This window comes from Polyodon spathula, chromosome 6 (assembly GCF_017654505.1).
Source record: "Polyodon spathula isolate WHYD16114869_AA chromosome 6, ASM1765450v1, whole genome shotgun sequence".
Classification (NCBI taxonomy): Eukaryota; Metazoa; Chordata; class Actinopteri; order Acipenseriformes; family Polyodontidae; genus Polyodon; species Polyodon spathula.
In genome coordinates this window covers 67,017,756-67,045,569 of record NC_054539.1, presented here as the reverse complement: position 1 = coordinate 67,045,569, position 27,814 = coordinate 67,017,756, and the positions used below count along the sequence as shown (strand labels likewise).

Genomic DNA, 27,814 nt, shown 5'->3' with positions numbered 1-27,814 from the left:
GGCTTTGGTGACTGCATCCGGGTTCAGCCAGCCCATGGCATAATCCTTTAGGCGGTGGGCAATGGCTCAGGGGTGCTCCCCCGTTGCAAACTGCTCCTCTCGGAATTTCTACCGGTAGCCCTCCGGTGTGGTCCCCACGCGATTCAGGATAGCTGCCTTCAGCATGGGGTAATCCAGCATACGCTCCGGGGACAGCGTCCTCGCCGCTGCTTGAGCCTCACTAGTGAGCTGTGACAACAAGTAGCTACCCCACTGTGCTTGGGGCCACCCGGCCGAGGTCTCCATGGCCTTGAACACCTCCAAATAGGCTTCAGGTCGATCCTCGGACATCATTTTAGTGGGTCTTTGCAGTGGGTGATCTGGAGCTGCGGGTCTAGATGCCCACTGCACCGTAGCAGTGAGAGTCTGGCGCAGGAGGTCCATCAGGGCGATGAACTGTGTGGCATCCATGGCTTCTTTGGGTGGTTCTGTGGGTGTACTGCTTTTATGGGCAATGCCAGTGAATCCCACTGCTAACACCACGTGTGGAAGTATGGTGGGTAATTCACTGACACGGGAGACAAAACAGATATACTTGAAACACCACACCGGTGCCTAGTTTTATTTTCAGTATGTACACTTTTTACCCGCAGAGGGCACTGTTGTCCGTGGGCTGCCTATCAACGATGACAGACAGCACCACGGGAATACCAAAGCTGGTAATTAAATTAACTGTGGGCGCACTCGCAGGTGCTCAAAATAATAATGAAAACAGAAGGCGAAAAGAACAAGGAAAAATAAAACAGTAATAAAACTACAAATAAAAGGTGCTGCACTCGGCAGCGTTATCCCGGTCGCCGCTACCCGCACGACCCGGATCACCGACCTACTCTAGCGGCTCCCTGCCTGCTCTAAGCAATACTTCGGGGGTCTGCCCAAGGGTTCACCGCTGTCACTCTCTGGCTTGTTGGTTGCTGTCTTTCTCCCAGCTGGTTCTCGGTCCTCGATCAGCGCTTCCACACATACAGCGCGTCTAAAAGGGCAGATCTGAGGAAACAGTAGAGCATTATTTTATAGGGCTAACAATCTCCCCAAGACCCGCCTCCCAGCCATTCAGAGAGAGGAAAAGTCCACACACCCACTTTCCCACCTCCCCGTGTCACTGCTATGACTCACAGGCGGTTGTTGGAAGACAGCACAGATCTCCCCCTGCTACACACTGATATTGAACTTTTTACAGGAAACTCTCATTGCTTGCAATGATCTTAATAAAAAAATATTAAATATGCTATTGAATAGGGTTTTACAGGTAGTGCCTGAATCCTGCCTCATTTTTATTATTTGGATTGTTTAAAGTTGCTATTTCCAAAAACAGGTAGCTAATCTGTATCTTGTTAGTATTTCTATTTATTTAAAGTATGTTTTTTATGAATTAATAAAGTCCAATAGTCTTGAAAATGTCCTACACTGTTATTAAAGAAGCCAAACCAGTATATAACAATTTCAGTATCTTAGATTTATGCATAAAAAGACAGACTTTGAAAAAAGTTTTAAAATAACTGAGTTGTAGCTTGAGTGGGACTTTGTCACCAGTGTCTTAAATAAAAAAAAAAAAGTGGAAGAGTTCAATTAGAATTTGTTACCATAAAACCAACCAAAAAAAAGCAACATTGAGTGTTTAAATAATAAAAAAAACTATCCCATGCTGTTAATTTACATGCTGCCTCCAAGAGCTTATGTTATTTCACACTGGATTAAAAGGTTCCTTCCTTTTGTAGGTTATCGTCAGGTTTTGTTCCACTGTAAATCCAGCAAGGCATGAACACACTGAGGTACATTCCCCTGTTGAATACCCATAAATAGCATTTTCATATGCTTACCCTGGCATGGACACTTTTACCATGAAAACACAGGAAGATGTCATTTCTTAAAATATGAATATTGAATGCAATATCACACTCTTTCATTTTGCAAAACCAGAAATAAATAACTCAGACAAGGTAACATGCTATAAAAATGTATATATTTTAAATACATACATAGTTATGGATGAACTTTTTAGTAATATGCCCTTTTTGGATTTAGCACATCTTTATATAGTTGTTGTTGTGTGGAACTGTACATCCAATTCACCTTTTCATGAGATAAAAAAAAAAAACTATGCAGACACAGCAGTCATTATGACAAAGATTTGAACTTTAATGGCTTGATGCAACATGTTACAATAGTAATATGGTTACTGCTTACAAGTGTCAAATACTAAAACAACCACCAGAATATAAGGGGTAAACATCAGCAAAAAACACATTTATACTTCAGTACATTAGTGCCAGGCTAGAAGCCAAATCTGTGACTCTCTTCAATGAACTGCACAGAAATTTGTCTGCATAATATAATTCTTTCTTGCCATTTCAGGCCATATTAGTTAAAAAAAAAAAAAAAAAAAAAACTTTGACAAACTATCAGAGTTGTTATTACAATGGAACCAGTACCACCAGGGTATCTAAAGCCCAGCACCAGTGCAGCTTGATATATAGCCGGCTTATATCACCCTGACTGGTGAAGCAAATACAGCCTATTGCATTTAAACCAGGAAAAAACAGCTTCACCACTGTTCTTACTGTTTCATAATTATCTAAATCATTTCCATTTTAAAGAAGTCCAACGAAGGAACTGCCAGGTGTGCATTCATTTAAAACAATTAACAAGTGCGTCCACCTAATTCCAGGAGTACATGTTGAACATGACTCTTTAGTGTTACATTTGAATATAAATAAGTAAACTCAAGCAATGCACTTGTAAAATCGTCAATGCCCAATAAATTGACACGTTATCAAAATGTTTTTGTATACATATAATACTTAATATATATTATATATATATATCTAATATATTATATATATATATATATATATATATATATATATATATATCACACACACATGTCATTCGTTTGTTGTGACGTTCTTTATACCAGTTATTTTCGTCTAAACCGTCTTACGGTATGGTATTCGATGTTTTATTCCGCATATATATATATTAGAAAACACATGTAAAAAAATAAAGTTAAAGCACCTATATATTATATATATATATATATATATATATATATATATATATATATATATATATATATATATATATATACACACAATGTAGACAGCATGTTATTAATGAAAACCCTAATAGAAGCTATGACATGAATAAGAGAACCATTTTCCTAAGCTACAGTGAACCCAAAGCATGATGTTTTTTAAGGGCACTGCAGCACAACAGCTGTCCCAAAACAACATTTACTGGCCTTATCTCACATAAACTGTTCAGGTTTTACATGTAACATTCCCATTTTATGCCAGTCACTCCACCAGTTTGTGACGAGTGAAGTACAATCCCATGTGGCGGTGTGTTTACAGTAGATCAGGCAGATGGCTGTACACAGAGTCGAGGAGCTTTTGGCTGGCGTTCTGGCTCTTCACACCAGCCACCTCAAAGAGTTTATCCAGTTTGTCCTCCGCCTGAGGGATCTCATCAATCACGTGGAGCTCTTCTGGGTTCAGAATGTGAAGCATGTCATCGAAGATTGGCTGCAGGTCACAAGGGTCCAAGCGTACCTGTCGCAACACTGTATCTTTCTTTTCTGGAAATGAACAAGAAATGCACATGAGCTGACGATCACAAGATAAGCCACCTAGGGTGTAGTTACAGTTTTAAAGGCTTGTTTGAAAAAATGTTTAAAAAATAAGTGGAATATTTATTTTGAACTGGGTCTATGATAATCTTAAAAGTGTGTGTTTTTTGGTTTTAAAATATGTAAATTTCACCCTAGGCTGAAGGTAGTAAAAAAAACAATTCCCTGTGTCCCCAGCAGAAGGCTGTCATTGCAAGGACAAAACTGTTGTTGCTAAGAAGACAAGCCAGGCACTGTCAGCCATTGTCTAAACTATTGTTCTTCCACACTTGTTCTGACTCTTGTAACATAATACTAACAAAGGACAGCGGTTTATGATTTGGTTTTATGTAGTGTATGTGCAGTATGTATGTATGTTGATTATGCGAGTCATTAGGAGCTTGGTGTGTGTGTCATTACCTTTGGTAATAAAAGAACCTGTTCTGCTAAGAGCAGAGTTGTTACTGGAAGTGGAGTCACAGCGCAGCAGAGGCTCTGATTCATCAGCAAAGAATCCCTTCAGCTTGTCCACAGGGGAAGGCTGTGTGATAACCCCAGTTGGCTCTGCAGGCTTGAGGGTGGGACTGAGGTTCATATTCACAGCCGTAATCAGCTTGTTTATATCCAACTAGAAACGAAAGAAGAGAGAAAACAGCAAAGAATGAGAAATACGAAGGTCTTTTCTTTATTGGTGACCTTATTTGGGGCTCATGAGTTTTTAGCCTCAAATACCTCTGAATCCCCTCTAGGTTTTCAGAAAACTCTGGAAACTTCCTCTAGCACGCCAAATAAAATAGAGATTAAAACAAATAAATCGCTGTTATTTAGTTTGTTGTTCATTTTCAAACATTTCCTACAGTTAACAGATATGTTATGTATTTCAGGCTGCAAATGGGAACATATCTATTTCTTTAGTTTCTCTAATGGTGAAATAATGCATCATTAAATGTTTGTTTTGGTTTTTTTTTCAGTGATATTTAAGCTTAATTTTTTTATACAGTTGTAGTCAAAAGTTTACATACCTCAATGGACATTTATAATTTCTAGAAATTTCACGAAAACAAATAGTTATAGGTTATATGTCATGTATTATGGCATTTCTCTGTATTTAAAGTATTATTGATTTTCTTCTTGTTACTGCATCTTGTAAAGCGCTTTGGTAAACAGTGGGCACAGTGGTAAATTAGTGTTGGTGTGGTTTATATGTGGGAATGGGTTTATTTTGTGTCGTTTTTGGGACTTGATTAGTTTGATTGTATTATTGTTTACAGACGGGCTCTCAATTGAGACTTGCTGCCTACTATGCTTGGTTGAGGGAAGGGCAGCAAGTGATTGGCTGTGCTGGTCCTCAATCAGCACATGAGCGGGTCTCGACCGAGTGTCCGTCAGTTTAAAAACATCCGCGGGAGATTGCTCGGGGCTGCTGCAAGGCCTGCCGTTTTCACGGCACCTTTTGAGTTATAGTTTGGGGTATTGTGTTTTATTTTGCACTTTTTGTACAGTTTGCTGTATTTGTCCTCTGTGCGTTACCATCGCTGGTAACGTCACATGACCACCTTTATTTTACTTTCGTTTTATGTTTTTGTTAATAAATCCTTCGCGTCTGTGCCGGCGTTTCAACACTACTAGTCTCTCTGTATGCTTGAACAGCGGCTACCCACACGTGTGACCCAAGGAAGACCCTGTCACATAGACTATTTAACTTTTTTTTTTTTTTTTTTATGGAAGCCTAGTGTGTGCACATTCATTTCATGTATGACATGAACCTGTAACCTTTATAGTTAAAGAGCTATAAGCACAAACAGTACAAAAAAAAAAAAGACAAACAGCTTGGACCCTAACTAAACATGATGCTAATAGCTTTTACTGGCCAGCAACTTTAAATATCCCAAAATATTCCTATTTCCTACTACAATACATGTACATTTAACAGGAAATGCTGACAAGATAGAGAGAAGTACAGAGCTATGTTATGTATGATATTGAATAGTAATGTGCTAAGACATGTAACGTGTATATAATAATAATAATAATATACTGTACACATTTTAATAATACATCAACCTGCAATTAATAGGTTACATAGTCATCCATACATTTTTTTTCCCAGCAGTTGAACGTTTGCTACTCTTTGGGTGATGGGGAGTTGACATCACTGAAGAAGAGAAGGAATGAGACTGCCATCACTGAGAAAGGTGGGGAGGGGGCTGACGTCATTGAAACAGGGGGGCAATAGGCAAGGGTGGGAGATGCAGGATAACCAACAGATGGCAATGGCACTCATGCCACAAGAGCTTCTGTACATCTGGCAGTGGCATCCATGTATTTGGATGGTAAATGCAATATCATACCACAGTGTGTACTATTACAGTTGTATTAGATTGAGATATATTTTTTAAACAATATTGTGCATCGATATGCGTGTCTCGTACCTGAGACAAAAATAACAACTCTTCCTCTGCTGACTTACAGATTTTGTGAATCACTGCACTAGTGGGGATGGGGGAAAAGATGCACAACGAATAAAAAGGAACGACAGGAATTAGAGCATATTTTTAAATGTATTTATACATAGTTAATGGTTACAAGACAAATGTACCACTTTGCTTTTTAAATAAACATTTCCCCAGAGCCTGACGCATGCAAAATAGAGTTGCTTTTCAGCGGGTTTGTGTCATTAGTAAAACCTGGCAAAAGTTATCTTTTGAAACTGTTTGTTACCTTTTAGTTGATGATGATATTCGATCATCTGCCTGTTACTCCCTATCTTTAATACATTTCCTTTTTACCAATGAAATCCTTAACTGACTGCACCAATGGATTTAAGGGGAAATGTGTGCTCACCAAATGTCCTTATTTTAGGGGATTATGTTTGTGTATCACTTCGACTTTCTGATAAAATGGTAAAAAATTCCCTTTGTTAAAATTTGGTAAAACACACTGAAATAGCTAGCCTGGTGTGTTTATTTTGACATATCAATAGTGCTTACTTTAAGATTTCCTCATATTTTCCTGTAATTTCTGTTTGTATTCTTTATTGAAATATTTATTGTGCTGCTTATCATAAAGAACAAGATATTCTGCACTGTTATAATCAGACGCTCCCCTATCTTGCCTGTGATATTTGACTCGCAAGTCCGAATGCAAAAATAGCAGCGAAACGTTGGGCATAAAAAAACCCAGCAAATAAACACTATAGTGTGAAGAGCCCTTAATGCATATTTACAAACAGAAAGAAAATAATACAACATAATACAATTAATATATTTCATAAGTTCCTTATGCCATGCTTTCTCAAAAGGTATAACAAATAATGTTCAATTTGTTGTTATTACTGTGTTCAGTACATTCTAAAAGAAAATATCTCCTTTTACTGTATTTAAAGCCATTCTCCTTGCAGTGTTTTTCACAGTATAATTAGAACATTCTGTTATCAGTACATTTCTTGTTAGCAGCAGAAGTTTAGCAATAACAGAAAGAATGGTTCAGTGGAAATGAAACTAGGTTACCGGTGCTTTGCAATTGCTTAGTAACTGATAATGATAATGTCACTCTGCCAATCAGTTTAGGACATACATAGGGTGTTAGCGTGAAGTTGAACATACTTGAACATCGCCCCACTGCTTTGGGAATTCTAATCCAGAAGATGAAACTTCCAGCCCCGCCTTGAGAAAGAGTGTCCAGTGTGCAGGTAGATTTGAGCAATCTGTTGCTGTTACCGTAAACTAGGTGACTAATATAATCTGTATTAGAATATACAGTATTTGTTTATTAAACTGCTTAATTCAATATACTTTAAATAATACATAAATAAACATTGTTTTTATTATTGTTTAACACATATACGTAGGACAAAGAAATCATTATTAATATCACAATCCCTTACAGGCCTTACTCTGACTCACTGAAAGAACAGCTTTTAAAACAGAGTTCAATGAGGCAACTGGAAACATGCTTTGCCAATTAAATACACATGGTAACAAAGCCACATTCTTTTCATCAAGAGTACAGCTCTTTGTGACACACATCTGTGATTTTATGCAATATACTGAAGAATAATAGTAAAAAATGACCCACATCTACATCAATGTGGAAACATTCCATGTCTGTTATTTATTGGAACTCTACTTGCCTTCTTCAGCCACTTTGATGATTAAAGACATCACTGTATAGGCCAACCCATATACAGTAGAAGGCCATTTACTATAGTGGAACAATATTGGACTACTTGGATATTATAGAGATTGGTAACAATGATTGTTCTCTTGAATAATACAAGGACGTCAAGTTTGACATGGCAATATAAAGTTAATTTACAAGGCTGTAATCAAAATGACCCATGGCCTTGAATTTTCAAAGATCATGCAACACTGTTCATTTTATAGTAACAAAGCCTAAATATTAAAATTCTTATTAAGAAGTCCAATTTAGATGAAAAGACACTTTAAAATAAATAGTTTGATACAAATATTCTATAATTCAGAATCTGTTGACACTGAGGATCCTGCCATCCTTACTAAAGACAATTGCTATCCAGCAAAGATTCCCCATGTACTTGAAAACACTTAAACTCCTACTATGTTATTCTAAGAGTAGGTGCAAACACCCTTCCACAAATATTACCTCTTATTTATTTATTCCTGGTGTACAGTATCAGTAATCCGGATGTTATACAAAAAAAAAAAAAACCACAAACAACACAAGACCCACATATATATATATATATATATATATATATATATATATATATATATATATATATATATATATATACACACACACACACACACACACACAGTGCCTACAGCAAGTCTGCACCCCCTTGAACTGTTTTCACATTTTGTTGTGTCAGTGCCTCAGTTTCGTGCATTTAAATGAGGATTTTTTTCCACTTACCTACGCACTATGCGCCACACTGTTAAGGGGAAAAAAGTTTTTATTGAGAAAAAATTATATATTAAAAATACAAAACTCAAAGATTGTAATTGGACAAGTCTCCACGTGGTGAAAGGACCTTTGGCAGCAGTTAGAGCTGTGAATATGTTGGGATAGGTCTCTACCAACTTTGCACACATAGATTTGGCAATATTTGGCCATTCTCCTTCACAAAACTGTTCAAGCTATGTCAAGTTCCTTGGAGAGCATTGATGGACAGTCATGCTGAAAGGTGAACTTCCGTCCCAGTTTCAGCTTTCTTGCAGAGGGCAGCAGGTTTTCCTCAAGGACTTCTCTGTACTTTGCTCCATTCATTTTCCCTTCTATCCTCACAAGTGCCCCAATCCCTACCAATGAGAAACATCCCCATAACATGATGATGCCACCACCATGCTTCACAGTAGGGATGCTGTTCTTTGGGTGATGCGCTGTGTTGGGTTTGTGCCAAACATAACGCTTTGCATTTAGGCCAGAAAGTTCCATTTCAGTTTCGTCACACCACAAAACTACAGAATCTCCTGAGTGTTTTTTTACATACTTCAAACAGGATTCAAGGTGGGCTTTCTTGAGTAGAATACAGGCCAGATTTGTGCAGTACTTGGGATATTGTTGTCACATGCACACTTTGACTAGTCTTGGCCATAAAAGTCTGTAGCTCTTGCAAAGTTGCCATTGGCCTCTTGGTAGCCTCACCAATCAGTCTCCTTCTTGCTCGGTCATCCAGTTTAGAGGGACGGCCTGATCTAGGCAGGGTCTTGGTGGTGGCATACACCTTCCACTTCTTAATAATCGTCTTGACAGTGCTCCAAGGGATATTCAAGGCCTTTGATATTTTTTTATACCCATCAACAGCTTTGTCACTGTGTTTTTTTGAAAGCTCCTTGGTTCTCATGGTTGAGTCTTTGCTTTGAAATGCACTACCCAGCAGAGAGAACCTACAGGAACTGCTGAATTTATCCAGAAATCATGTGAATCACTACAATTTAACACTGGTGGGGGCCACTTAAATTGGTTTGTGATTTTGAAGGTGACTGGTTACACCTGAGCTAATTTAGGATTGCTATTACAAGGGAGGGGGCCACTTATCCAACCAAGCTATTTCAAATTTTATTTTTAATTAATTTTCTACAGATTTCATGTGGTGGCACTCTATTCTGAAGACAGATGGCTTGTTCGAATATCTTGAGAACAAGCTATAGAACTCAAATTTAGTGCTTTGTGTCATCAGTAAGTCTTGTTATGAACATACAGACGGATGCCTATATATATATATATATATATATATATATATATATATATATATATATATATATATATATATATATATATATATAAACCTGAAGTAATGTTAAATTGATAAGTGTCAACATATGCTAGTATGCACTTTATTTAATGCATACCAGCTAACTTTTAGGAGATGATTAACGGCCTCTGGATTAGCAGGAGACCCTATTGGCTGAATGCTCTGGATGACTCGGTATAAAATGATCTGTGAGAACTTTCCACTTCAGAACTTGAGAATGAAAAATTAATATGTGTTTTTCTTTTTCCCAGGATTTGAATTTCAGCACGGGACTGTGGGAATCATGCAACTTTCAGTGCAGGAAAATCCCGCAGAGATATTTTAAAACACCAATCTACTGTATTTTCCATGCAATTTAGAAAGCCTGAAAAACTACAGCAATCTCTAAAGACGTGGGTGGCAGTGACAAAAGCACTATGAGATGCATTCTGTGTAGTTCTGAACATTTTAAGTGCCACGAGACTTTATTCTCTCGTACGTGATTATCGGCCGCTATCTTTAAGCATTACAGAAAAACCACCTACCTGGTCCACGTTTAAAAGTACAGACTCAGGGCTTTCCAAAGACTATTCAGTGCGTGTATAAAGCACTCCTAGCCGGAACTATGACTGCCTGAAGTTAAGCCTCTCATTCTATGACAGAGTTCACAGCTTAGGTTTCGTTTTGAGTCTATTGCTCCATCACTGTAGCAGCTAGACTGAAAGGGGCAGTATCCTTGGAAAACTTAGAAGCTCAGCTTCCCCCCATGTTCATTTCATATTGAGGTCCAATGGTGCATTGTTTTTTTTTTAGCCATCTATGATTACTATATATATATATATATATATATATATATATATATATATATATATATATATATAATATATATATATATATATATATATATAGTAGTGACCAAACATGAAAACCATTTTTTTTTTTTTTTTTTAACATATATTCTCCTCTCTACCACATATCATACCTGATCCTGTTGCAACTTACATAATATGAAAATACATTTTGTGGCCTTTCATTTGATATGTTAAAGGCATGCAGTACAAATTATCCACCCATCCATCCATTATCATTAACAACTTAATCCTTTACAGGGTCGCAGTGAGCTGGAGCCTAACCCAGCAGACACAGGGCGCAAGGCAGGACAACACCCTGGACGGGATGCCAGTCCATCCCAGGGCACCACACACACACAAACATTCACACAGAGGGCAATTTAGAATGCCAACCAACCTAAACAGCATGTGTTTGGACTGTGGGAGGAAACTGGAGTACCCAGAGAAAACCCATGCAGACATGAGGAGATCATGCAAACTCCACACAGCCAGACCCCTAGGTCGAAATTGAACCCAGGACCTTGGCACTGAGGCAGCAGCGCTAACCACCACGCCACCGTGCCATCCAGTACAAACTATCAAGTAGTTACACATATATAAATGAAAACAGTGAAAATCAGGCAGAAATAGGACTCAGCGTAAAGAGTTTAAAAAACAGAAATGGAGTACTGGTTTAAAAGAAAAGCACCCTTTTCTTCTGCTGCATGAAAAAACTTCACATCAGGCAATGGCAAAAGCAATGGAGAGTGCTCCGTCTCACAGGGATAAACAGCGGTCAGGTCTCCTGAAAGCAGCTTATTTTAAAGGATCACCAGTGTGAATGATAATGCAGTAAAATACATACAGTTTTTTATATGCAAAAGTGCCCTTTTTTTTTGCCATTCCCCCCTAAAATCTTGGAACCCCCCACCCCCATTGGCTGCAGCATAGGGGGGACATCCCCCCAGCACACATAAATGAAATTCAAGCCCTGTTTCCTTACACAGCAACCCCACCATCGCAAGACTACATCAAGACAATTGCTTACTGTTGAACACAAACAGCGTGGATACAGTATTATATGCTATGACCTTCACGTACAGGAAAGCATTCAGTACAGCAAACAGGCCTTTTTGCTACTTTGTGCAGTTTCTCAATTCCCTCAAGCTGAAATTGACAGTATAATAAAACTGTCCTGCTGTTTAAACATGAAGCTCCAACTGGAAATCCCTGGAGATTAGCATTGCTTAGATCCCACCACCTGCAGACTGACAGGAAAAAAACATAAACCCTGCAGTGGGATTATAGTCCAAGCTGTGCCTAGCGGAAAATGACGGCTACTTTTCTGTTTCTTTACCAAGTCTAACCCCTTAAGAGTCCCATCAATTCCCACCTTGCATTTCTTTTTTTGATATTTGATATCAAACAAATGAATTCAGGCTATTTTGTCATTATTCAACCCCTAAATCATCAAAAATGTATAGACAAATATAACAGACATGTGTTAGTCCATTGCAGATGGCAGGCATGTTAGTTAAAGACTTAAAACATGATTTAAAGACACAGTTTGTGGGGGCTAATGACAAGAATGAGGTTGTGTGGAACCAGTTTTCAGCGATACGTGTCAACCAAGATAGATATGAAAATACTCAACCAAATGTTTCAGTAATTGGCAATGCAAATATAGTTAAATAAAATTGTTGTTCTAAGAAAAATACTTGGTCCCATGATACAATCCCAGCTGTTTATTAATTAATGAATTATTTGCATCCACAGAAGCTGTTCCATTGACTTATTCAAAGATAAACTACTTATGAAGTGGTGAAGACAGACTGCTGCATTTTCCTGAACTAGGGTTTATCTGTACATCAGACCAACATTAATGATATAACTGAAAATCCTTGTTGGAGAACAATGCACCATTAATATATAATCTTGTAGAAAAAAGGACACAAACTTAGTGGAACGTTATCCAATACTGTATAATGCTCTAACACTGGACAGTTTTGGCTATGCCATGTGGTTTTCTTTTGTTTTAGTTTTTTTTTTTTTTTTATGACTAAAGTTCAATTTTGTGCACACTATACAAGTTCTGAAAGCTACAACTTACCTTAAGCTTTGTTGCAACCTACGTTTCCTTTCTTTCAAACAAACATTAACAGGCACTATACGATCAATAGAAGCTGGAATCAAGTTTCTTCAGATTCAGATAATCAACACTGAAACGGCACTCGAGTGTTACAACTTTCTAGAGAAATAAACTGTCTTTGAATCTTACCTGATGATTGTCCTCAATCACCCCCCGGATCTTCTCCACTACATCGTTGCGCCTGTGCCTTCGTAGACCATTGATGAGTTTAGCAAGATTGGCATCTTGGTCTCTTATAGTCCAGTGCTGTAAAGCTGCATACGCTCTCTCGTGATCTGCCTTGTACCCATTAGAGAAAGCTGCCACCTCCTTCTCTGTTGCATTGGCTAGAGACTGGTACATATCTATCCACTGGCTACCAATCTGTGCTGACACCAGTTTAAGTATGTCGATACCTGCAAAAAAAAAAAAAAAAAACATATGTAAGGTATAAACCACGACGGCCCATGTGGTTCCCATGATATATACCACGCCTGGGGTGGTGATAAGGCCTGAGGCATAAGCAAAGTGGTTTATAACGCTTATAGCAAGGCTACCTGTCACTTGAGGGAAGAAAAACAATTAAAACACATTTTAAATTAAGACCAGAAACTTTTATTGCGTATACATTTGCAGTGTAATATAGTCCCAAATTTAATTTAATTGTATTTTAATGAAAAATAAATTTCACGTCCATTATTGTGAATTTCTGCATCAAAAGTGGCATCTCGAAACTAGAGGACTGAGCACAAGCTGATGATGTGGATGGTTTGGGTGGAGTTTCAAATGACACTGAGAAGCAGCTGTGATGGAGGTCCTCGTTATATGAGAGGCATACATATTGAAGTCCATTTTCACCTTTTCAGATCTCAAAAGGTGTTTTTGTTAAGATATCGTACACCCCCGCGTCCACGTCGTGCCAGATTAAGTTGAAGATCGAACCAAACTTTACGCACCAATCCGACCGCAGTGTCAGGGGACAGTGACTCAGGCTTCCCGCAGACGCTTCAAATCCAGGCTGGTAATTCAGGGGTGTTTGGCCAAATCTTTTCTTAAAGTTTTCATGACTGACAGGAATATATTATTGCTGGTTTTAAACTCGACGTGAGCAACAATGTTAAAATCTCTTCTGTTAAAATATTGTTGTTAAAATAAATACTGTTAAAATATTAGTCCATCTATTTAGTCCATATTCAACATAATAAAACTTCTTCCACTGGCATAAAATGACCTTAATGTTGTTGAGATTTTTTTGACTTATTTCCTTAAAACTAATGTCCATAGCTTTTTTCTTTAAGCCAGTCTTAGTACATTAACAGCCCATGTTGTAGTTTTTTTTCTGTGTTTTTTTCAGTCTTTGTTTTCTTTTATTTCTTTTTGCTGTTACTCATCTACTGTTATGTGTCTGCTCCTGACAATTTCTGGTGCACTTATTTTAAAAAAAATAATAAAAATAATTCAGGTGGACTGCTGCCTTCACTTGGAAAGTTGGTGTTGTACCAGTTTTTGGCAGTGGTTGTAACTAATAACAAATAAAATGGCAGTTTGTCATGGAATTTAGAATGTAGTGGTGTGTATTGATTTATTCAGTTTGAAACGGCTCATTAGTATGCAAGCCATGGTATACGTTAATATACACACAGTCATGTGATGCTGTTTAACCAATCAGAGGTTGTTATTTTTCCAAGCCGTGTTTATATACGCACAAAAGAAACGAAACACTCAGGTCTAAAGGATTTAATCAAATACTTAAAATATAGATATCAAACAAAATCACAGAACATGTAAACAAAAACACAGATAAAAGAATCATGATAAGTTTTCAGTATGAAATGTGACACACTGTCAAAATGAAAACATTACAAAGTTAGTATCGGGTATGACCGCCCTGAGCATTAACACAATCCTGGCAGCACTGACGCGTAGACCTGATCAGCCTCTGGATAGACTGCTGTGGGATGTTCGGCCACTCTTCCTGTGCAGCCAGCATCAACTTCTAGTTCCTTGTGCATGGCGACTTTAATCCCCCTTTTAACACAGAGTAATTCTTAGTTTGAAACCAGATGCAGCAGGTCCAGGTTGTTGCAAAGCGGGGTTTATATGAATTGACTGCAGCACAAGGGAAACCCCAATCCATGACTCACTGGAACAGGTCCCACAGCTGTGCTATAATGTTTCTTTATAGGCCGAGTAATTTACTTATTTGCTACTTGGGTTATATTACAAAATAAATAAAACCAGTATTAAGTATTTAAAGCTGAAGTCCCTTATAGTGAAGGGACCATTGTGAAAAATACATTACAGTACAGTGCAGTTGATTTTCTTTTGTCTCCTCACACAAGAATAAGTTTGCTCTACCGGAATTAGGAGTATGAAAAAGAAAAAAAATCAAAAGAATCTCAAGTCAAGTCAGGTATTTAGTATACCTGTATTCCCTAAAAAAAGTAAATGCATCATTGTGGTTTACGTAGCATCCCAGCCCTCAGGTAAGCATGACACTCTCATATCACACACTACCCCATGTATTATTCTCTGTATCTCTGCCATTGCAATGACACTGTGTAAATGCAATAACTGAAAGAAATTCCAGCTTTGAAAAGCTTTACAGTGTGAATATGACAACCACCTTACTATTACTCTATAAGTAGAAGCCTTTTTACAACTCAGCAATTAAACTGATCTGAAAGGGTAGATAAGGACCTTTTTCCCCATGTGTTGCTACAACTGTTTATGTAAGGTGTGTGTGTGTGTTGTTTTACTTTTATTTATTTATTACATTTTTACCATTTTTTAAACTTTTAAATTGCATTCCCTGCCTCAAAATGGCTTCCCATGTACACACATGGAACTCTCAGAACTACATTTCCCATTATCCTCCTGCTCACTGGTAAATACATCTCAGGAGGATGATGGGAAATGTAGTTCTGAGAGGTCCATGCAGGTACATCTGAAGCCATCTTGAGGCAGGGAATGCAATTTAAGTTTTTAGAAAGTGGTCAAAATGTAAACAAAAAAAATTAAAACAATACATACACCTTACAAAAACAGTTGTAGCAACACATGGGAACATGTAACAATATAAAATAAAAAGGTCCTTATGTACCCTTTAATGATGCCCTTTATTTTAGTCTTACAAAAACAGAACAGCATAAGAAACTGGTAATGTATTGCAGTGCCACAAAGAGAAATTGGTATTGTGGTACGGTTACTAGTGGCATTTTATTGTAAAGGATAAAAGTGCACAAAAGTGCTAAACTTGGAGTATTGCCTCTGGGTGAGTGCTATTTCTGCCGCTGGCCAGCCTTGACCACCTGTCACATTGTCACAGTAGTTCAGTCTTTTGCAAGACATGCAAAACTACACACACCAATGTACAAACAGCTTTTTATCCCCCCAAGGCAATCAAGGCAATTCTTTTTCATACAGACAATAAACCAGTGAAATGTATTACATGTTTTGCATTGCTAGTCTATCTGTATACACAATAATCTGAATGCATTTTTATTCCCAAATTCATATTTTGCACCTGTTCAATACAAATCCACCATAACCATTTTTCTGAATATATGTAGTTATGCTACACTAAAATGTGTTTAAATCATTTTGGTCTGTTATAAGTGTAAGCAATTCATTTCATTACAAAATTAGGATGACTAAACTTGGACATTTTACAGTTAATGTATTTCAACAATTATGAACTTGACTCATGGTGTTCAACCACAGAACTGGCATAATCTGGTTTAAACTGCATACTGTTGATTCTCTCATAACTGGATATCTGAAACTGAAATCGGGAGCTTACCCCTGCATTACTTTAATTTCACTACTGCAGCCTAGTAACTTCAGCCTGCGTCACTCTCCAGAACAAGCAATCAGCACACATTGTACGGTTGCTTGATAACAAATCTAAATACTTTAATTACACAATGTACCTTAATTAAGTATTTATAGTGTATGTCCGTAGTACTCAATTCTGGCCCTTGAGATTCCAAGCAGGTCCTAAATTAGTTATCCATAAGGAAATGAACTGTAGTATTTCGAATTCGAAATTCAATATGGAGCGAATCACTTTCTTAATTATAAGATGACCATATAAAAAGTTTCTAACAAGTGTGCTACCAAAACTGCGGCTCTGCGGCTGTTTGACAAGTAAGTGTTTGAAAATTATACTAAAAAAACATTGTTGTGGCAGAGACACCTGATACTATATTCAAATATATATAATTAGGACTGTCCATTAATCACAGTTAACTTTTGTGATTAACGTGTACATTTTTCAATTTTTTGAGATCATTTTTTTTTTTAGCTCACTCCTGTCTTGTCCTTCTTAGCATACCGTAATTATTTTCCTGTGGCACCTTTTTAGTGCATGCCAGGATTGAATGAGTGTAGTCATCGTTTGAATATAAAATTAGTCACGAAACCGCATTATGTAGCAAAGAACTCAAACTGAAGGACTTGTGAATGCAAATATTTATTTACTTTTGACGGTTCACTGGCTAGAAAGAGGGTTACTTGTATCTACTGTCAAAGTGAGTTCCAGTATCACAGAAGTACGTCTAGCCTGCTGTACCACCTGCGTGCTAAACATGCTCTCACTTCTCAAAATACACTCTGCAAGTAGTTTTTTTGCTACAGACAACAACAATACAACAATAAACTCAACCCGTCAGTTTGGACAGAGTGTTCCTTTAGAAAATCAGGATCGCTGCAAACTCATGAATCAAGCGAAGTACGATACTAGAAGTATAACCAGTGCTGTTGGATAGCTACCCACTGCAGACCTGTTAACATTGTAGCTTTGTTTTGCTTCAATGACCACATTTATTTTAAATAATATTATTTACAATTATAACAGATATAACCATTACTCAGTGAATGTTTTGTTTTATTTAGGAAATGTCAAGTTATTAATAAAAACATAAAAATTATTATTATTATTATTATTATTATTATTATTATTATTATTATTATTATTGAAAAACTTCAGTTTATGAGTAATTGTAAAGTGAGTTATAAACTGATTCCATTGTGATTTAGCAGTTGGTTCAAACAATTTAACAATAATGCTGGATTGTAAATAAATATAAAACTATAAAGAGAATCCAGGTATAGGAAAATGTTATTATCATAATCCAGTTCCATGTAATAGAAATGTATACATTACATAATGGGTTAACTTTGTTTACCTGAAAATTCTGAGGCTTACCAAAGCTGTCACGCAGTGACCAACAATGTCATCACGCCAGTCTCCGCCCTTCCTGGAAGGCACTAGACTCAACCAAAGATTGTAATGGATATATTTTTATTTCAGGGAACCAGGGTTATGATAATAACCTAACGTTCCCATTCAAGTACGAAATGTATCCATGACATAATGGGCAATTACACCCAAGTCATCACAAAGTGCATTACTGGCAGAACAACTTCAATCTGTGAGGGTCAGATGGTAAGGCTGGGACCGGTAGATAAATTATTAATAATTATTGGTAATAATATAATATAATAATATAATAATATATATATATAATAATATATAATTGTGTAGTTATTATTATTTTTAACACATCAGGAATCAATTCTCTGCTGGTGCTTCCGGTATCAAGATAGAAACCACTGTTAACAATCCCATAGCCAGGGTTTTGAGGATTCAGCATATTTAGCCTACAAAACCTTGTGAAAGTATGTGCTGTGGCCCAGACTGCAGCATTGAAAATGTCAGTGACAGGTGCACCGTGGAACAACGCACAAGAGGTAGACATACTTCTTATGGAGTGACCAATGACCTTCACAGAAGTTTGCTTGTTTATAAGCAATCCTAACTGTCTCTGCAATCCAGCCGGACAGCCACTGCTCAAACAGGGCTTTACCCTGGGCCTTAGCTCCACAGCAGATGAACAGCTGTTCAGATTGCCTCCAACTTTTTGTTCTGTCAAACATAATAAGCTAATGCTCTAACAGGGTAAAGCACATAGAGCTTACGCTCCCTATATGACTGGAAAAGAGGGGGGGGGGGGTGGAAAGCCTCCAGCTCCACCAGTCAAGTTGACGTGGAAGGTAGAAATACATTTGGGCAAGAAAGCAGGGCTCATGCGGAGCATGACCTAGGTCCTAGACTCTATGAGAAACAGACAAGCTTTCGCCACAGAAATGGCTTGCATCTCGCTCACGTGCTTGGAGGTGATAGCATGCAAAAATGGTGTCATAAAAGACAGGTGCTTCAGCTCGGCCAAATGCATGGGCTCAAATCGGCTTCATGAGTGCCTCAAGCGCTATGTTAAACCACCACTGAGGAACCGCCACTGAGGAACTTTGTCCTTAAGATCTGGAACACAGCCCACTTATACCCGTACTGGGCTTGTGCAGAAATGGCCCTGGCATTCTGAAGAGTTGAAATAACTCTGTCAGACAGACCTAGCTGGCTAAAATGCAGCCTTTCAAGGGTCAGACCCAGAGTGGGTCACTGCATGACAGCTTTGGTAAGACTCAGAATTTTCAGGTAAAAAAAGTCAACCCATTATGTATTGGATACATTTAGCACTTGAAAGGGAACATGGTTTTTATGCTGGGTTGTTTTTTGGATATTATTATTATTATTATTATTATTATTATTATTATTATTATTATTATTATTATTATTATTATTATATTTATAATAATAATAATATAATAATAATATTACTTAAATGAGATGGATGCATAAATGTATCAATTATATGCAATTAAAACCAAGATTACAGACAACAACAATACAACAACAAACTGAAACCCGTCAGTTTAGTGTTCTTTCAGAAAATCAGGATCGCTGCAAACTCATGAATCAAGCGAAGTACGATACTGAAGTATAACCAGTGCTGTTGGATAGCTACTGCAGATTAACATTGTAGCTTTGTTTTATTTCAATAACCACATTTATTTTAAATAATATTATTTACAATTATGGAGGATATAACTGTTACTCAGTGAATGTTTTGTTTTATTTAGGAAATGTCAAGTTATTAATAAAAACATAATTATTATTATTATTATTATTATTATTATTATTATTATTAAAACTTCAGTTTATGAGTAATTGTAAAGTGAGTTATAAACTGATTCCATTGTGATTTAGCAGTTGGTTCAAACAATTTAACAATATATGCTATATATATATATATATATATATTTTTTTTTTTTTTTACTAACCGTGTCCGTTGGAATAGTATATCCACTTCTCTTTATTCTGAGTGGGGGTACTTGGCTTTTTCTGGATCGCGTTTTCCATAATACTGCTTGGGTCCTGCTTGGGCCCCTTCTTTAGCACTCTTGAGCTTTTCTTGACGCTACAGACCACAATCACCACCAGCACTAGCAGCAGGAAAAGGACTATCATCCAGGGCAGGTGCTCATTAATGTCAAAGTGCTTGTGCGAGCTTGGTCTCGGGGATCCCTTTCTTGCAGGTTTGAAGCCTGGGCTGTGTACCACACTCTCCTCCACTGTGTCCATTACAGGCTGCAGCTTGGTGATGGCCAGGTGCTCCTGGTGTTGGTTATGGTGGCTTGGCAGTGGTTTTGTTCCTCTATAGTGCTCTGTGACTGCAGATGTCCCACTGTTATTTGGTGCGGTGCCATTAGTTTTGTGAAGTGGTTTTGTGACCATGCTGATCCAAGTTGGTTTTATAGCACTGGCATGAGCACCCACAGTTGAATCTGAAATAGAAATAAAAAAAAAAATTAAAAAAGTTGAGTTTTTTTTTTTTTTTTTTAAATCTATGCAGCCCTTCTTTAACACCCCAGCTTTAATTAGCTTGAAAACAAACATCTGACCAGCTTGCAGGAATTATTTGGCAGGTTTCCATGTCTAGGTAAGGCTTGTTTTTAGTGCATTTTGCTTGATTTTTTTAAAATGTTTTTATTTGGTTACAAAAAGAAATAGAGATAGCATATTGCTTTTTTTTTAATTAGAATTTTAAAATATATGTGTTAGATTTCACAAACACAGTGCAAATATAAACACAGGTGTTTTGTCATTTTAATCAATGTGTTTACAAATGTGTGTATAACTAACTTGTTGCACATGCACTTTATATGAAATTGATGGTTTTGTATTTGCAGGATGTTACTATTGCTTTTTCCTTTTTTGCATTATTTTTCTTTCCATTGCCTTTGATTTGAATTTGCACAATATCAAGTCTTGTATTGTCTTCCAACAGTAGCATGTATGTTATGGTAAGCTTACTGAAGACAGCACACTAAACTCTCTCACCGTGACCTACAGTTGTGCACCTGATGCAACATACCTTTCTGAGAAAAAGTAGCTGATGAAACCTCCTGGATTTTCTGTGCTAATGATTAACTTGTTTTCACCACTGTTGTAGGTGAAAGTGTGCATGATCGTGTGTTGAGCAGTATGAGCCCTGCATATTACTATAACAGATGAGGCAAAGAGGACACATGCAATCACTTTCATACAAGCCCACCTGGAAGGGTTTTCTGTACTCAAAGGTACTCTGTACTCTGAACTGTATGAGCTCTTCCTAAGCTGTCTAGTCTGTGTGACAATAATTCTCAGCAGGAAAGGATATCACAGCTCCAATGGAGGCTTGCTTAATTCAAGCACCAATATATTAAACCTGGCTTCATGGCATGCAGAATAGCTAATGGAAAGTGACCATGCTTAGTTTAAAGAGTATTTGAAAACGATGCGAAGACCTGTGCTGACTGTACGTGTAGTCTTTTCTTGTAACGGATATCTCTTCAAAGCTTCATCCAAACCCAGCAAGATGTTTCCATGACACTGTATGGCATTTTAAATGCCCATACAAGTTTAATCACCATTGGATGAGTGGTTCTCAACATACTGTTACATATTTCAACAAGCTCCAATTATCTGCCTTCCCTTGACCTAATTCTAAGCTACAATGTTTCTGTATAGCCAGCTGGACTGTGTTTCTTTTTGTTTTATCTCTTTCATCTTTCTCGCTAACGCTCTATTTTACTGTATCATTGTGGCGTTTTATGTCAGTTACAATGGTTAAATGTTTCTTGGCTAATCTTAACACCCTAGTCTATTTTATTAACTTAACACTGAATCTGTTTGAATATTGCTATCATTTAAATATATGTTAGTTCTGTTTATCAACTGCTGCTAAATGATAAGCTTTCTTAATGCATTATGCCTCCTTCCCTTAAACCAACCTATTCTCGGAATACTACCCAACATTATTAAAAAAAAAAAAAAAACATTATTTGGGGCAATCACTTCACCTGTTCCACTATCGTAATTACATGTATTCCATAGAGAGATATTCTAGATAATCACATTTAAGTTTCAGCCCTGCTGCAAGCATTCGCAGTTCCACCATGTGTATTGTGTACACACAAATCAAAATAAACTCTGTCATTAAACAAACACACACCTCCCTTCTTCTTTTTCACTTTTCCATGCAGTTGTTTTATACCAACACACAGTTGTTATCCTTAGGAAGCCTTTATATTGTTCAAGCTGGGCACTCAAAGTAGCATATTGTGCATATTATTTTTATTTCTTTTTCTTTTGACAGTGACCACCAGATCTGGGTGTGAATTATAAGTATAATTATAATTACAACTACAGCAGAATTGTTTGCTATAATTGAAATTACAAAGCTTTTCCCCTCCCCAATTACAATTATACAATTACAGTAAAAGGTAACATAAACTACATGCATTAATTCATTTACTCTATTATAAGTAACCAAGCAATAATCACAGTATAGAATACAGAAAAATACTATGTAACCTTTTTTTTTTTTTTTTTTTTTTTTTTCAAATAAATGGGGTCACCAAACGTGTTTAAATACAAGAATGGCAAATAAATGCGTGACTGCACTATAATCGATCGATTATATGCTGGAATTGCAAAGATAACTGGCCACAGTTCTGGTGACCACCAATGGCTTCAAAGTGAGTGTTGCGCATGATAAATAAATAAATAAATAAATAAAAAGTGCTAACGTAATGCAAAATACTGTAGACTGTTTAAATCAGAAATCTTTTACTTTTTCGCCGGTTCTTTTTATTTTCCACAGAAATTCAGTTGTTTATACAGCTGATGTTTCAATTTAAATTACAGTACATGGACTGATGTATGTATTGTTATCCAGGAGGCTTTTTTTTTGGGTAGACAGCTATACTGCCTCAAATGATGGCAGTAATCACTTTAGCAATGGTACAACATCATATAGCCTAGACAGTTTTAGCAATATTATACCTCTAGTAAAAGCATTTTCTTTTTTTTATAACCTCTTGTACAACTTACCTTTTTTTTCAGAAAAAGCAACTGAAGAAAACTTGGGGATTTCCTCAGCCAGTGTTGTAGGAGAAAGTGCATATGAAGTACCACAGATATTGTCAGATTCTCTAGTTCCCAATGTGATGATCACAAAACCCTGTGCAGAGCAGTTTGTATGGGTCTTGCACTTCAGTACACTGGAAGGTACATCAGAAAAAGTTCCCTGAGAGCACTGTCTACACTTGACATCTTCCAGCTGACTGCCTTTCTTCCTGACGCCCCAGCCTTTGGGGCAATCGGTGTGGTGTTTGCAGGTGTCTTGATCGATGTAGAAGCCAGGTGGACAAGCGCATTCACGGTCATACAAGGCAGTACAAGGTGTTTTCTCAATCATGGGTGCTTTGCAGGGTTTCCTACATCGATGGCATCGTTCAATTCCATTTTCATGTTTAGTGTAGGTCCTGTTCTGACATGGGCTGCACTCCCTCAAGTTGGTTTCTGTGCAGTGCCTGGAAATGTGGGTCCCAGCAGGGCACTTGTCACATGTCAGCTCCTCCCCAGTCGTCTTGTCTGTGTGACGATATTTTCCAGCAGGGAGGGACACTACAACTTCATTGGAGGCTTGTTCAATCTGAGCGGAAATGTCACCAATTAACACAAAGAAAAGCTGAAACTAAAACACAAAAATAGTTGTCAAATATTAGGCAGTTACAGTCGCCAGATATAGACAGGTATCTGAACTTCAGCATCTGAACAAGCAGCCTCAAGTGTAACTGCTTGGTAGTACACTTTCTGTAAAACTGAATGTGTACACAATAAAACTTATAAAAAAAACTCAACACATTACAAGACATTTTTAAAGCCAAAACCTACCACCGTTTTAAAAGCCAACTACACCAGTGCCAAAATGACCATTAGCGTATTGCACAGTACAAACCACAGCAGTGGCCTAAAATCCTATTATTACGTCATAGCTGGCAAGTGACAGTACTGGACTGTGTAGCTGTCATCTTAAAATGTATTGACACACCAGCTATCATTGCTTAAAAACCAAAGCCCAAACAAGGTCAGACCACCACCTTGTACTTACAGTATACTGCATTTGACACACACACACTGAGCATCAAAATAAATGTATCACTACTATTTGGATAGAATTCACTAGATGTGATTGAAAAATGACAAACTCTGTTTTAGAGCAGGTGCAGTGACTTTTTATTGTGCTAATTAACAACTGACATCACGAAGATGCTGCAGAATGATCTGTCGATCTTGGGCAGATGTTGTGACTCTTGGTCTCCCAGTTTGTGGCCTGTTATTGACTGTGTTTGGTTATACTGTCACGCCAGGTTTGAAATTGCTGGCTGTGAGCACCCAAGATGGCGAGCCACTGTACGCTGCCCTAGTCCAGCCTCCAACATGCCGATTGCACGAAGACACTGCTCTCTTGACAGACGTGGCAGATTGTTTCATTTTTTTCTGTGATTTTCTTTATTCCTTTTATTCACGCTTGCAATTCAACAGCTGAAATCACTCCATATCCAGTGTCCAATCAACTGTCTCACTAATTAGGTGATTAAGTGCATATGATCCAGTCATAGTCACTCAAGCGTGTCATGGTCAAGGATGAATGCTTGAACAATTAAAATGAAACCAAAAGAAATTCGTCAATATCCGTCATTTATATACCTTTTTAATATTTTTTTAAATAAATGTGTTACAACAGTGATACATTTCTTTTGATGCTCGGCTATTCCAAACAGAGCTGATTAATATTGCTGTTATTTTGGAAAAAAATGTTATAGTGAGCCCTGAAGTTTACTGTTGTTGAAATCCATTTTCAATAGGCTTCATTATATATATATATATATATATATATATATATATATATATATATATATATATATATATCTATATCTATATCTATATATATATATATATATATGTGTGTGTGTGTATATATATATATATATATATATATATATATATATATATATATATATATATATATATATATATATATATTACACACACACACACACACACGCACACAGACACATACAGTGCCTACACCCCCTTTCAAATTCTGTCAATTCTGTAGCCAGGAAAACCTGCTGCCCTCCGCAAGAAAGCTGAAACTGAGACGGAACCTCACCTTTCAGCATGACAACGACCCAAAGCACACAGTCAAAGCTACACTGGGGTGGCTAGGGAACAAAAAGGTAAATGTCCTTGAGTGGCCCATTCAGAGCCCCGACCTAAATCCAATCAAAAATTTGTGGCATGACTTGAAGATTGCTGTCCATCAATCCTCCCCAATGAACTTGACAGAGCTTGAACAGTTTTGTAAAGAAGTATACTGCCAAATCTAGGTGTGCAAATTTGGTAGAGACCTATCCCAACAGACTCACAGCTGTAATTGCTGCCAAAGGTGCTTCCACCAAGTATTAACTCAGGGGGGGTGATCTTTCAGTTTTGTATTTTTAATATATAATTTGTTTTCTCAATAAAAAACTTTTCCCCCTTAACAGTGTGGAGTATAGTGTGTAGATAAGAGGCACTGACACAACAAGATGTGAAAAAAAGTTCAAGGGGGTTTAGACTTTCTATAGGCACTGTATATACAGGTCTATATTTATGTACTTTTGATGACAGTGTATCTTTATGGCTCAGGTACATTTTCCCAATTAACCATGGTCTGAGCCAATACTGAAAAGAAAGAAAAAAAAATCGGATTTATTAAACACCTGAAATCTCAAAAGTCTGCATTAGCATTTGTATCACGAATATATCTATAATTAGGCCTATTACTCTTCTTTTAAAATTACCTTCACTATAAATATTTTCTGTACCCCACACCGTTAAAAAAAGCAAACATTTGTTTAAATATAAACCCTAGTTTCAAATGGTCCTTGAGTGGGCATTACAAGGAGTTTAGACTGTACTTTAATTTTATTTTACTGTATTGTCAGGAAACATGGGTAGATTCTGAGATTAAAAACAAGTAAACTGAGTTAGCTGAGCTATGGATATCAGGAATTTAAAAAAAAAGCATGTTTATTCATAGTCTTTTAGCTCCAGTATTTCACTTAAAAGATCAGAAAAGAGCAAAATCCTTAAGTAATTTTAATCATCAAACTTTTACTCACACAACTGGAATCTAGGCTGGTTCTCCAGATTCTGTTACACTTGACCTGCTTGCGTTTGTTGCACATGAATGGCAATTAAAGAAAGTTGGCTCTTCACTTGGAACTGCCATCTAACCAGGACTTGTAAAGTGGAGACTGGAATACTTAACAAACGGGTTCACTGTATGGTTTGGAGCCGAGACAATAACAGTGCACATCATGCTTACTTTAAACTGTATGGCATTAATTTGTATTATTTGATCATTACTGAACAAAATGTATATTGCTATGCCAGTGTCTATGAAGGACAAATTACAGAACATTGTTTTGTAGGTCTTATTACATGAAGTGAACACAACACCAACCTGTCCAAGCTCCTCTGTAGGGCAAATAGTAACCCCCAGTTCATTACCGTTCTGTATTAGCTGCAAAGCAAGATAAATGTGCGAGATACCCGGGGAAAACTGAGATTGTTACGGATTCCACCCTTCATTTTTAGTCCCAGTCAGAAACACTAAAGTCCCGTTTTTGCTATTGTACTATTTTGTGATGTATTAGGTTGTGTGTTAGAAGCAGAGTAATGTATTTGGTTGTGTTTTTGTAGCAGAGTGATGTATTAGGTTGTGTGTTAGAAGCAGAGTAATGTATTTGGTTGTGTTTTTGTAGCAGAGTGATGTATTAGGTTGTGTGTTAGAAGCAGAGTAATGTATTAGGTTGTGGGTTAGCACCATTCAAAAATAAAATAAGCAATATTATGGATTATTTGTTTTATCATTCAGATTATTTGTATACCATATGTTTAAATGGTACTGTAAAAGCTTAAATCTGGCTTTTTGTACATTTAACATGACTAGATAACAATATAAAGAAAACAATGAGTTGTGATGATCAGCAATAAATGTACCCAATGTTTAATTTTTAAACTATTATTGTGCTATTTTCTGTACTGTTTATTGTTATTTTTTTCAGTGAAATAAAAAAGTCCTGGCATTCACTGTTGAAATCTGGTAATCCTAAACTACACGGAGAGTGCGAGAAACTGAGGCCCTGTCCACACAGTTTGTGTCTAGAGTTAAATACAGTACTCAAGACCACCTCAGGGGGTAGTCTTGAGTCCAGTTCTAAGGCCCTGTCCACACTAGTTAACAGATCTCGCGAACGGTGCTCAAAACTGTCCACACTGAAGTACCATTTCATGTTTAGTCATGCTTAATGCGTACACACACTATTAAAATAGTTTGGTTACAGTTCCTATCAGAGCAACGAAGAGTGTAAATTAATATAATATTATCCCACCATGCACTGTATTTTATTTTAAAATATTATGTTATGCTACATTATTTTGCTGAACATATCACAAAGCATCTTTTAGTTCAATATTACAGCGTCCACACTTCTGACAAACCGCATTACCTGATGCGATTTAAATTTAGAAAACCGGACTCGGCATGTGGTGGTCTCGAGTACAGTATTAAACGCTGTGTAGTGTAGATGCAACCTCTATTTAGCACAGCTGGTGTGGTGTTATAAAGTGGTACACTGTGATTCAGGTGCAATCAATTGCAATGGGATGTGATTTCCTATTGTCCTTATATACATTATTTTTTTTGCAA

General features: G+C 37.1%; 1 protein-coding gene across 1 annotated transcript in view; it reads right to left on the bottom strand.

Moving 5' to 3' along the window:
- Window positions 1-3,118: 3,118 nt before the first annotated feature.
- LOC121317505 (tumor necrosis factor receptor superfamily member 21-like) overlaps window positions 3,119-27,814 on the bottom strand; it is a 27,525-nt gene continuing 2,829 nt past the window's right edge. Inside the window, exons 2-6 of the mRNA XM_041253512.1 lie at window positions 23,101-23,746; window positions 20,007-20,510; window positions 12,972-13,237; window positions 4,067-4,274; window positions 3,119-3,616 (exon numbers count right to left, since the gene is read on the bottom strand). Of these exons, the coding sequence (XP_041109446.1) occupies window positions 3,387-3,616; window positions 4,067-4,274; window positions 12,972-13,237; window positions 20,007-20,510; window positions 23,101-23,746 (1,854 nt within the window). The 3' untranslated portion in view covers window positions 3,119-3,386. The remainder of the gene's footprint in view (window positions 3,617-4,066; window positions 4,275-12,971; window positions 13,238-20,006; window positions 20,511-23,100; window positions 23,747-27,814) is intronic.